The following is a 12,823-nucleotide window of genomic DNA, read 5'->3' as shown; positions in this document are numbered from 1 at the left end:
GCAGCAAGCCTGATTTCTTGCTGTTCTTGTGATTCCTCGGCACACCTTCTTTTTTCACTTTCTTTTTTAGCAGCAAGTCTGGTTTCATGTTGCTCTGGTAGTTCCTCGGCACGCCTTCTTTTTTCACTTTCTCTTTTAGCAGCGAGTCTGGTTTCGCGTTGCTCTGGTAGTTCCTCGGCACGCTTTCTGTTCTTTCTTTCTCTATCAGCCTCAAGCCTGTTTCCTTGCTGTTCTTTTGATTCCTCGGCACGCTTTCCTTTCTTAATTTCTCTATCAGCCTCAAGCCTGTTTCCTTGCTGTTCTTTTGATTCCTCGGCACGCTTTCTTTTCTTACTTTCTCAATCAGCAGCAAGTTTTTTGCCATAGACTCTTTGAGCATCTTCCTCGGCTGTTGCCATTGTAAGTTCATCAGTCATTTTACAGTTAAACATTAATAGATTTTTACGTGAACGCATGTCTTAAATATCTTTAATGACGTCACCGTCATAACAAAAATGACGACAACTAACTTCATGACGTCAGTCAATACACTAACATGACGTCACCCGACAGACAGACCGACACATCCACAGACAACTTATTTTTATATATATAACTAGCTGTTGGGGTGGCGCTTCGCGCCACCCCAACACCTAATTGGTGGGGGCGCTTCGCGCCCCCCCAAGCCCCCCCGCGCGCGTAAGTCGTTACGCGCCATATTAGTTACGCGCCATTGTAGTTGTGTCCCTATGTCCCACCTGTAAATATATATATATATATATATATATATATATATATATATATATATATATATATATATATATATATATATATATATATATATATATATATATATATATATACTAGCTGTTGGGGTGGCGCTTCGCGCCACCCCAACACCTAGTTGGTGGGGGCGCTTCGCGCCCCCCCGCGCGCGTAAGTCGTTACGCGCCATATTAGTTACGCGCCATTGTAGTTGTGTCCCTATGTCCCACCTGTTAGCTTTTTAGCTTTTTTAGTTTTTTATTAGTTTTTAGTTTTTTTTTCTTTTTAGTTTTTTTGTAGTTTTTACCTTTTTTTAGTTTTTAATTTTTTTTTTACTTATGTCCTGGTCGTCATTTATACTCCCTGTGTCCCGGTCGTCATTTGTGTCCCGGTGCTTTGTTGATGGTGATTGCTAATCGAACATTCCTTGTGTCCCGGTCGTCATTTATATTCCATATGCCTATGTGCCGGTGTCCCGGTCGTCATTTGTGTCCCGATGTCCCGGTCTGTAATTTCGTCAGTCGAAAACATGACGTCAGTCGACACAGAAACATCACGTCACCTGACAGATCCACAGACAGACAAATTATTTTTATATATATAGATATATATATATAAATATATATATATATTTTCTTTTTAGTTTTTTTGTAGTTTTTACCTTTTTTAGTTTTTTTCTTCTTTTGTATTAATGCTAAAGCCAAGGTTCAAACCTGGAGCCTCTCGGACCTAGAACCTGAAACATAACGCTTTACCAGCTCAGCTACTTCGGCTTGAATACATTCGTTTTGAGCAGCTTCCTCGGGTGTTGCCATTGTAGGTTCTTCAGTCATTTTACAATTAGAAATTTCTCTTTCAACGGTCTTCTTACAATTAAAAATTTGTCTTTGAACGATAATCTTAAATACCTGTGTCCTGGTCGTCATTTTTATTCCCTGTGTCCCGGTCGTCATTTGTGTCCCGGTGTCCCAGTCTGTAATTTCTCTTTGAGTGTCCCGGTCGTTATTTATATTCCCTCTGTCCCGGTCGTCATTTGTGTCCCGGCCTGTAATTTCTCTTTGAGTGTTTATTCTTTTTAGTATTTTTTAGTTTTTTACATTTTTTTTTTCAGTTTTCTTTTTCTTCTTTATTTTTCACCTTCACTATGAAATACATATCGCCGAACCTTTGTTTTTTTAACTAAAATCTGGTAGGCATTGATGACCTTATCCAAGTCAAAATCCCAAACCCAATCATCATCGCTATCATTTTCAGTTTTGATATGTTTTGACTCTCGCTGTCCAGGGGGATCTTTATCTAACTGCGCGGTTTTGCGTTCTTTAGCCTCAAGCCTGTTTCCTTGCTGTTCTTTTGATTCCTCGGCACGCTTTCTTTTCTGACTTTCTCTATCAGCAGCAAGTTTTTTGGCATAGACTCATTGAGCATCTTCATCGGCTTTTGCCATGGTAAGTTCATCAGTCATTGTAAACTTAAACATTAATAGATTTCTACGTGAACATATGTCTTAAATATCTTGAATGACGTCACCGTTTAGTTTTTCTTTTTTTTTAGTTTCTTCTTTTTATTGATTTGTTTTCTTCAATTTGTCAATGTTCATTCTAACATTGACACTTGGAAAAATCTTTACGTGCCAAGTATGCTAAAGCTCCAACAATTTATATTAAACCTCAAAATTGGGGTATCTGTTTTAAGGTTTTCGAATTACTTTAATCTATTGTAAAAATATATTGAAATATTTGTGGAATTCCCATTTTTTTTTAGTTTTTTCTTTTTTTTTAGTTTTTTAGCTTTTTTTAGTTTTTTTTTTAGTTTTATATCTTTTTATTTATTTACATTTTTTCTTTTTAGGTTTTGACTTTTTTAATTTTTTTAATTTTTAATTTTTTTTTAGTTTTTTTTTTAATTTTTTTTTAGTTTTTTACCATTTTTCTTTTTTCGAATTACTTTTATCTATTGTCAAAATATTTCGAAATATTTATGCAATTTCCAGTTTTTACATTCTAGTTTGTTTTCTTTTATATATATAGAAGATATAATGTGGCGTAACGGACAGATAACTTATTTTTATATATATAGAAGACATATATATATATATATATATATATATATATATATATATATATATATATATATATATATATATATATATATATATATATATATATATGTATATATATGTATATATATATATATGTATATATATATATATATGTTTTTAACTACGTAAAACTTGCGAATATACAACATTCTTTGCTGTCCCATTGTCTGTGCATATAAATAGATTGTCAGGTTTACCGACTCTTGAACATGCAACATATAATGGTCCATGGGAAAACAATCCGTATTCAGATCTATACCTCATGATTCTAATGATTGCCCTTGAGCTTTGTTGATGGTGACTGCTAATCGACCATTCCCTGAGTCGCCATCGTCATTTATATATCCCCCTGTGCACCCCGGCGTCCCCTTTGTAGTTATGTCCCTGTGTCCCGGTCGTCATTTATATTCCCTGTGTCCCGGTCGTCATTTGTGTCCCGGTGTTCCAGTCTGTGATTTCTCTTTGAGTGTCCCGGGCGTCATTTATATTCCTTGTGTCCCGGTGTCCCGGTCGTCATTTATATCCCCCTGTGCCCCCCGGCGTCCCCATTGTAGTTGTGTCCCTGTGTCCCGGTCGTCATTTATATTCCCTGTGTCCCGGTCGTCATTTGTATCCCGGTGTCCCGGTCTGTATATACATTCGTTTTTTAGTTTTGTTTTTCTCCTTTATTTTTTTCCTTTTTTCTTTTTTTTCTTTTTTAGTGTATTTAGATTTTTAGATTTTTTTGTTTTTTTATTAGTTTTTAGTTTTTTTGTAGTTTTTACCATTTTTTTAGTTTTTTTAGTTTTTTTTTTTTACTTATGTCCTGGTCGTCATTTATACTCCCTGTGTCCCAGTCGTCATTTGTGTCTCGGTGCTTTGTTGATTGCTAATTTATATTATATTTATATTTATATTTTTTATATGTATTAATATTTTTTTAGTTTTCTTTTTCTCTTATTTTTCAGTTTTTTCCTTTTTTTTAGTTTTTTCTTTTTTAGTTTTTAGTTTTTTTTTGTTTTTTACCTTTTTTTAGTTTTTTTAGTTTTTTTAGTTTTTTAGCTTTTTTAGTTTTTTTATTAGTTTTTAGTTTGTTTTTTTTTAGTTTTTGCCTTTTTTTAGTTTTTTCAGTTTTTTTTAGTTTTTAGTTTTTTACCTGTTTTTAGTTTTTTTTTAGTTTTTTAGCTTTTTTAATTTTTTTTCTTTTTAGTTTTTTTTGTAGTTTTTACCTTTTTTAGTTTTTTTTCTTCTTTTGTATTAGTGTGAAATAATTCAGACGTCATATGCGGACAAACACGACGTCACTCGACAGACAGACAGACAGACATAACCCACAAACAACTTATTTTTATATATATTTATTCATATTTTTTTAGTTTTCTTTTTCTCTTTTATTTTTCAGTTTTTTCCTTTTTTTAGTTTTTTTCTTTTTTAGTTTTTAGTTTTTTTTAGTTTTTTACCTTTTTTTAGTTTTTTTTAGTTTTTTTAGTTTTTTAGCTTTTTTAGTTTTTTTATTAGTTTTTATTTTTTTGTAGTTTTTGCCTTTTTTTATTTTTTTCAGTTTTTTTTTAGTTATTAGATTTTTACCTTTTTTTAGTTTTTTTTAGTTTTTTAGCTTTTTTAGTTTTTTTTTCTTTTTAGTTTTTTTTGTAGTTTTTACCTTTTTTAGTTTTTTTCTTCTTTTGTATTAGTGTGAAATAATTCAGACGTCATATGCGGACAAACATGACGTCACCTGATCCACAGATCCACACACAGACAACTTATTTTTATATATATAGAAGATATATAGATAGATAATGACGTCAAATGCAAACCCACAAACAAACAAACATGCATATATACAACTTATTTTTATATATATAGATACAGTTTCTTCTTTAGTTTTTTTTTTTTCTTTTTTAGTTTTTTCTTTTTTTAGTTTCTTCTTTTTATTGATTTGTTTTCTTCAATTTGTCAATTTTCATTCTAACATTGACACTTGGAAAAATCCTTACGTGCCAAGCATGCTAAAGCTCCAACAATTTATAATAAACCTCAAATTTGGGGTATCTGTTTTAAGGTTTTCGAATTACTTTAATCTATTGTCAAAATATATTGAAATATTTGTGCAATTCCCAGTTTTTTTTAGTTTTTTCTTTTTTTTAGTTTTTTAGCTTTTTTTAGTTTTTTTTTCTTTTTAGTTTTTTATCTTTTTTATTTTTTTACGTTTTTTCTTTTTAGGTTTTTTCTTTTTTTAATTTTTTTAATTTTTTATTTTTAGTTTTTTCTTTTTAGTTTTTTTTTAGTTTTTTACCATTTTTCTTTTTTCGAATCACTTTAATCTATTGTCAAAATATTTCGAAATATTTATGCAATTTCCAGTTTTTACATTCTAGTTTGTTTTCTTTTATATATTTAGAAGATATAATCTGGCGTAACAGACATAGTGTAACAGACATAACAGACAGACAACTTATTTTTATATATATAGATAGATAGATATCGTACAAGGATAGAATGTCTTCTAAGGCTCTTCTATCAGCTGAATCAAACAAAAATCTATAAAAACGAGGACTAAAGGGTTTTGATGACAAAGACCCTTCTCAGTTATTAATCTAAGAGCGAAAATTCGGTTAACACATCCTCTTTTCTTTCTAACGACATACTTTTCTCCTCTTAAAGCATTATCTTCAGCATCTCTAAGTCTAAGATTATCATTATACTAAGTAGTTTGTTTCCTACAGAAACCAAGCTAATATCCAATAATTACCGCATTCACTTTCATCACCTTTTTTATAGAAGGTTTTAAATGGAGTTTTCCTAAAATTGCTAGGTAAATACCCTTCTTCAAAAATCATATTCATAATATTCAGTACCATCTTCTAACTTCATTTTAACATTAAATAAAAAAAACGAGTTTTTTTAACTGAAAGTAAGGAGCGACATTAAAACTTAAAACGCACAGAAATTACTTCGTATATGAAAGAGGCTGCTTCCTCATCAACGCCCCGCTCTTTACGCTAAAGTTTGACTCTTTCTCTCAATTCTTCTTTTTAAAACAGTAAAAAACTTTAGCGTAAAGAGCGGGGCGTTGATGAGGAAGCAGCCTCTTTCATATACGAAGTAATTTCTGTGCGTTTTAAGTTTTAATGTCGCTCCTTACTTTCAGTTAAAAAAACTCGTTTTTTTTATTTAATTTCTGAACGTTTTTGAATCAATGCATGTTTTGATTTTGGCTCTCCGCAGAGGAATAATCAAAACGAAATTTGCATATTTTTTTTTTGGGGGGGGGGGCTAAATGGCTTTCTCATAATTTTGATCGAATGATTTTGAGAAAAAAAGAGCGGGGGCGAAGCCTAGTTGCCCTCCGATTTTTTGGTTAATTAAAAAGGCAACTAGAACTTTTAATATTTTACGAATCTTTTTATTGGTAAAAGATTTACGTAACCTATAAATTAGCTTACGTAAAGAACTTTTGTATTCTCATGTTTTTATTACAAATATGAGGGGATTCGCCCCATCGTCAGTACCTCGCTCTTTACACTAAAGCTTAAATTTTATCCCAATTCATTAAGAATGACCCCTGAATCACAAAAGCCGTAGAATAAATAGTTGAAATTACTAAAAATACTTTAGTGTAAAGAGCTAGGTATCATAAGGAGGTGAGCCCCTTATATGGGTAATAATTTCTGTTTGTTTTAAGTTTTATTGCTGTTCCTTACTTCCAGCTGAAAAAGCTTTTTCACATTTATTTTTTAATTTTTTTTTAAATAATGCTAGTAAATCCTGATCTCCCTTCATGGAAGTTTTCTTCTCCCATGACAAATTCTCGATGGAAACTTCCCCCAGCATATCCCCCTCTTCTCAACCCCTCCCCCCAACCAAAAAATCCTCCTGAAAATGCCTGTATACTTCCCAATAACCAATACTATATGTAAGCACAGGTCAAAGTTTGAAACTTGTTGCCCCTCCCACGGGGACTGTGGGGGAGTAAGTCGTCCCCAAAGACATACTTATAAGGTTTTTTGACTACGCTGGATAAAATTGCTATCTCAGAATTTTGATCCATTGACTTTGGGAAAATAATTAGCGTGGGAGGGGGCCTAGGTGCCCTCCAATTTTTTTGGTCACTTAAAAAGGGCACTAGAACTTATCATTTCCGTTAGAATGAGCCCTCTTGCAACATTCTAGGACAACTGGGTCGATACGATCACCCCAGGGGGAAAAACAAAAAAAAACAAACAAAAAAACAAAAAAACAAATAAACACGCATCCGTGATCTGCCTTCTGGCAAAAAATGCAAAATTCCACATTTTTGTAGATAGGAGCTCTAAACTTCTACAATAGGGTTCTCTGATATGCTGAATCTGATGGTGTGATTTTCGTTAAGATTCTATGACTTTTAGGGGGTGTTTCCCCCTATTTTCTAAAATAACGCAAATTTTCTCAGGCTCGTAACTTTTGATGGGTAAGACTAAACTTGATGAAACTTATATATTTAAAACCAGCATTAAAATGCGATTCTTTTGATATAGCTATTGTTATCAAAATTCCATTTTTTAGAGTTTTGGTTACTATTGAGCCGGGTCGCTCCTTACTATAGTTCGTTACCACGAACTGTTTGATACTCAATTACCACATTATCAGGTTATGTTATCAGGGGTTGTTACTAGGCTTAGGCTTTAGGCTGTATTTCAGAGAGTGGAGTTCTTTTAGATCAATATTTGCATCTTTCTAAATTAAGTGAAATGAATTGCGAGTTGATTAAACAGTACTATTTATAAATAACCTAATTGTATGGAAAAAATGCTAACCGGTACCATTATTTTCCCACGAAGTACGTTCAACTTCTACTCTAAACGAAAACTGTAATATTTTCAGTGTTTATATTACGGCAGAGGGTGGTAGAATCTACATCCTCCAAACTTGAGAAAAATCCTAGGATCGGGCTTTGAGTTACAGCCATAGTCATAGGCAGTTGCAAGGGCAAGAAGTTTGAATTACAGTCGCGGTCGCATTACCTAGCACTTTTAGTTGTTAAACGAAGTCCCAGTCTCCAGTAGTCACAGTCGAAGTTGCAATTAGTCACACTTCTAAGTGTTCGGAAGTAGTCATAGTCGCATTCATAAGTAACCGGAGTTGCAGTCACGGAATAATTTTGCTTCAATTTTGAGGAAAAGAATCATGCAATCTGCAGTCACATTTATATACATTTCAAGAGCAAAAATTGCATCATTTTTCCCTGGTCGTATCAATCGATACAACCTCCCAGGAGTGGTCGTATCGTTCTTTCTATCTATGATGCATGCAAAATTACACAAGATGACAAATTACTCTAAGCAGCTAAAGAAAAAGGCATGGAACAAGAAACAGCAAAAATCGCATTGGGTAACAAAAAAATATGTTACACAACAGAATCTGCGGTTGGAAGACATATCAAGATTATAATGGAATGAAGAAGTGTATTAGTTCAGCTTGCGTGAGTCCTTGAAGATTAAACATGAAGGAGGAATTGTATTCACGCCAAATTTACTTAAATCAATTGAAATTGCTGATTTTCAACCTAAAATGAAAATCTCGTCCGAACAACGAGGGTTCGAATCCTGGTGTAGCCAATTATTTGGCTTGACACGGGGGTCAGTGCAGTGACTCTGTAAGCTCAGCAAGAGTCAACCCAGCGTTAATGGGTACCTGAAAAAACTTGATGAGGGTGAGTGGGAAGGCTTTACGAAAGCACAAGATGGCTGGCCCCCATCCCCCTCTTGTAATTATTTGCTGAATGGCCTTGAGACGGAGATCACTATCGCCGGATTGGACTTTAAGGGTCAAGTGCCGTATTCTTTAACTTTTTTCTTGGCGAAAAAGTGTTATTTCAGTGTTTGCAGAGATACACAGAAAGGATAAATTCACCGCTGATGACCTATGCAGTGAGATTAGAATCCAATATTTAAATGTGAAAACCGAATAAAAACTGGAGAAATATGCATGAATTTAGCAAAGATGGCACTCTTATCTTTAGTTCCGAGAAGCTGTGATTCCTAAAACAGTGCAATTGCAATAGCGCATTAAAAAAAAAATGTTAAATGGTTGGAAAATCCCAGGCATACTGCTAAAAATCCCAAGAAAATTTTTCATGTCGTAAAGAAGAGTTTCAATCCAAATGCTGCTAGAGATGCGCATAACATTTTTTGACCCATCTTTGTAAATTAATGACGAACATTATAATTCAATCGTTACTAGGACCTATTCAAATATGATCAAGAAGTTTCCTTGGTGAGATTTCAAAATTAAATATTCTATGTACTGCTGTGAATAAAGGAAATTTTTTTTCTAGGCCCTTTTTCATTAGCATAATGTTTACCGCTTCAGCAGTTGACGGCCCTTGAAGCCGCTGCCCATTTAAAATTTCCTTTTCTAGATCATAAATGCTTTTCCCTTTTTCAACAAATAATGCGGAACACTTTCTATTTCTTCCACCGTAACAGCTAGCAAATAAGTCAGAGATACCACAACTTTCAAAGAATGTTGATATTTCAGATCCTGATAAGAATGTATTAATAAACATTTTTATTTCCATCAGTCCAATTCTAATGATAGCTGTTTTTGTACAATTTCCATAAAGAAGACCGTCTGAAAATCCTGCTGCACAGGCAACTATATTTTTTAATGCTCCACAGGCTTCAACTGTTTGTGTGTCATCAACAACAGCAACTCTGAAGTAATTTGTTTCAAACAGCTCTTTGAAAGTTTGTTTCATTTCTTTCGTAGCACAACCTATAGTCCCTTCACAAAAAACTTCATTTGCCACCTCGTTTGCTATGTTTGCTCCCATCAAAACTGAACACTGGATTTTCAGCCGCGAGGTAATATATTTTGAAATCAGCTCGATATCACCATCTACACTAGTTTGAAACCCCTTGATGAGAGAGATTCCAACGGCCGTGCTCTTAATCTTTCCTTCCAGAGTATCAAGACATCTCTTTAAAAACTGATGGGGTAATACAAAAATAAGAATGTCCACATCTGTGATTGCTTCTACTAAATCTGGCGTTGCAACAACTGTTTCCGGTAATTTATGGCCCTTCAGATACTTAACATTTTCATGAGTAGAATTAATTATCTCACTCAAATTCCTGCCCTCTATGATCTCTTCATATACCCACATAGTCACTCGTTTGTCAAATGTGTTACGCTTTAAGACATTTTTTCCCACTATTTTAGATATGGCACAACCCCAACTGCCAGATCCAATGATACTAACTTTAAGTCTTTTCATAGAAAACAAATTAGTAGAAGTCGTTATGTGTATACAATGTGTTAACAGTGTAAACTTTAAAAGACCTGCTCAACTACTTTAATAAACTGAGTAAAAACTAAACAGCAGAAGAAAGCTTTGAGGAGGAATCATTCAATATGAAATTCAAAGGAAAATATTTTTGCTCTCACTGAATTTTAAGGATTTAAACATAAATCATAAAATTTATAAATTCTAGAATTTTAAATCTCAGTTAAATTGTAAGAAAATTAAGTCCTAGAATTTAAGTCCTAGTTAGAATCTTTAAACACCTGTAATCAAACAGTTCGTGATAACGAACTGTAAGTAAGTGGCAACCCGGCTCAATAGTGATCGAAACTCTAAAAAAGGAATTTTAATACCAATAGATGCATTATAATGGTGATTTCAAAAATAATTTTCATCAAGCTTAATCTTTTTTTCTGAAAGATCAAAAATCATTTTCTTGGATTGTTTAAAAACAAGGTCCGATTGAGTAAAATAAACTTGTACAAAATTCAAATTGGCTGAATATCGGCTGAAGAATCCTTAAAACTGTCAATTTAGACTCTCGTCTAAAAAGCTAACTCTTATAATGACTTCTGACATGAAACTTTGCAAAGAGCAAACGACAGATATATGTTTTTGGATGTTATCGTCCTTACAAATATACCAAAAATTTCCAGCTTCGATGTTACCATGAATTGACTGTTAAAGCTGTAATTTACCGTCAATATGACGCTATATTTCGTATATTATAGATAATTTCTCACCGCTAACAGGACTCAAGGACATTATAAAAAAGATTGTTGAAGGGCTCAAGAAATTGTTATATCTATGTGGTTGTTGTAAGTACCAAATCATAATATCAAAAATACATAAAATTTTTTGCAAAAACTATATCTTGATTTAAAACATGATGTCACACCATACTGCGCATTGTATCATGTTTTTAATGTCTCTGCTGCCGGATTTTCTGCAGTTCAATCGATACCAAACTTGCAGCTGAAACAGCAAAAGATCTCGATCTGTATGACGATTCCTTTAAAAAGCCCTGCACCTTTTAGAAGTTTGAAGTTGAGTAACTTTGGCTTCCTCTAACAATTTGCTGACAATGGCCGACAGTTAATCTTCTGCATTGATGACAATGATGGCTTTAGGACTTGCGAGCGTCTTGAATTTTGCACATTTTTGGCTGGTTCTGGGCTGAGCTAGTAATTACGTCACAAAAATATTCTTTTCACGCTCCATATCCTTTTTCAGGATATTTTTTTAAGCCGTTGCTTCGTTTTAAACATCTTTAGAGGATGGAACTACATTGCTAAGATCTACCTCACTAATGGTTTTTCTTCAGCTGCTAAAACAAATTCACAGTTATCCCTACTTATATATTTGCTCCTGCTATTGTCAATCGCAGCAACAATGTGAAGTTTGAGATTTTGCTCAATTGGACATGCTCCTTCGAAGCTGAGGCAGTAGTGGTCTTATCTTTAAAATACACCTTTTCTTAAAGTACGTTGCTATTTTTTCCTTAGCTCATTTTGCCCCAAAATAGCTCATATCTCTATGGTTTCAACGGAAATAGAAAAGTCAATACAAGGATTACAAAAATTGACTTCACTAAGAAAAGCAGAACCTGGATATCTTTCTTTAGAGAAATAAAGATCCATTGAATCTAACTTTTAAGGTGAGCTTGAAATTAGTAACCCGTTTTTTTTTTTATTTAGGCTATCTAATTTTGCAACAGTCTCATTACATTAGGTTAGCTTAACTTAGTAATGGTGCTTATAGTCTAGCTGAGGACAGTAAATCATAGGGTTAAAACAGCATAGAAGACTGGCCAACCATTCAGTGTCCTTTCTAAATATAATAATCTATGTTTCCACTGTTGTATTCAGCTTTTCCCACATCACAAGTTTAGGCTAGGGCAGACATTGTTGTATCCAGGCCTTGGATGGTTCACTTCAAGAGGTTTTGGTTCAAGAGGTTGCATTTTATGACTTGTTTGTGGATAGAATGCTTTATTTATGTCTCCTCAGTATTATTGTTATTAAAGATGGTGAATATAGTATATAGGTAATATTAAAAATAGAATTGCTAAGGCACAAGGAGTTTTTTTTCACAGTTGATAAAAGATTACAAGAACATAATAAGTATGCAAATCAAGATTATAATATTAGAAGGTACAATCATGATAGTGGTCAAGTATGGTTTTGAAATATAGAGAATCCTATGGTTATTAAATATTGAGTATGGCTATGAAATATAGAAATATAAATAGGCCATAGAGACAGGGTAGATTTGTTAGATGTTTTTCAGAGGAATTGTCTTTTGATTCTTTATGTCACTTGATTGATTGACTGTATTTCAGCAGCAAAATTTCTGAAAAATGTTGTTCTATCCCACTTTCTTGGGCTATTCTGAGAGGAATGTAGAAATGGCTCAGACACATTATGTAGATTAAGGATGACACATTTTCTTTTCAGATTTTCCTTTTCAGCCAACCATCTGAGACCAATTAAAGAGCATCTCTAAATAGGATTGTAAGAGGTCATAGCAAGGGATTTAAAGAAAGTTAGAACTTTTTAGGAATTATGAAGAGAAAGGCTTTGAATAGGTAAGGATGTAGGAGGGGCTTGCATAGCTGTGCTGGCCTAAGATGGGTTTGTGCTATGGGGAGTTGTTTTTAGTAGTAGTAAGGTAAAAGCCTTGGTAAAATTCTAGTTAATTGACTTCTTGCTATCTCA

At 33.3% G+C, this 12,823-nt stretch overlaps 3 protein-coding genes across 3 annotated transcripts in view; 2 read left to right on the top strand and 1 right to left on the bottom strand.

The window, feature by feature from the left end:
• LOC136035610 (DNA-directed RNA polymerases I, II, and III subunit RPABC3-like) overlaps positions 1–12,823 on the top strand; it is an 85,288-nt gene that overhangs the window by 62,647 nt on the left and 9,818 nt on the right. The window lies entirely within an intron of this gene.
• On the bottom strand, positions 8,354–10,079 carry LOC136035840 (glycerol-3-phosphate dehydrogenase [NAD(+)], cytoplasmic-like). Its single transcript, XM_065717799.1, has one exon. It carries the CDS (start codon positions 10,077–10,079, stop codon positions 9,051–9,053), a length of 1,029 nt encoding a protein of 342 aa, XP_065573871.1. The 3' UTR covers positions 8,354–9,050.
• LOC136035609 (PRL-1 phosphatase-like) overlaps positions 11,576–12,823 on the top strand; it is a 99,303-nt gene continuing 98,055 nt past the window's right edge. The window contains exon 1 of the mRNA XM_065717492.1: positions 11,576–11,763. The gene's annotated coding sequence lies outside the window, so the exon portion shown is untranslated. The remainder of the gene's footprint in view (positions 11,764–12,823) is intronic.

Source organism: Artemia franciscana, chromosome 14 (genome assembly GCF_032884065.1).
Source record: "Artemia franciscana chromosome 14, ASM3288406v1, whole genome shotgun sequence".
In the NCBI taxonomy this organism is placed as follows: domain Eukaryota; kingdom Metazoa; phylum Arthropoda; class Branchiopoda; order Anostraca; family Artemiidae; genus Artemia; species Artemia franciscana.
Note: the sequence above shows the minus strand (reverse complement) of the source record. Positions and strands in the feature narration are given on the sequence as shown.

What these genes read in the sequence shown, in the direction of transcription:
- LOC136035840 (XM_065717799.1), bottom strand. Translation starts at nt 10,079, where the DNA reads ATGAAAAGACTTAAAGTTAGTATCATTGGATCTGGCAGTTGGGGTTGT.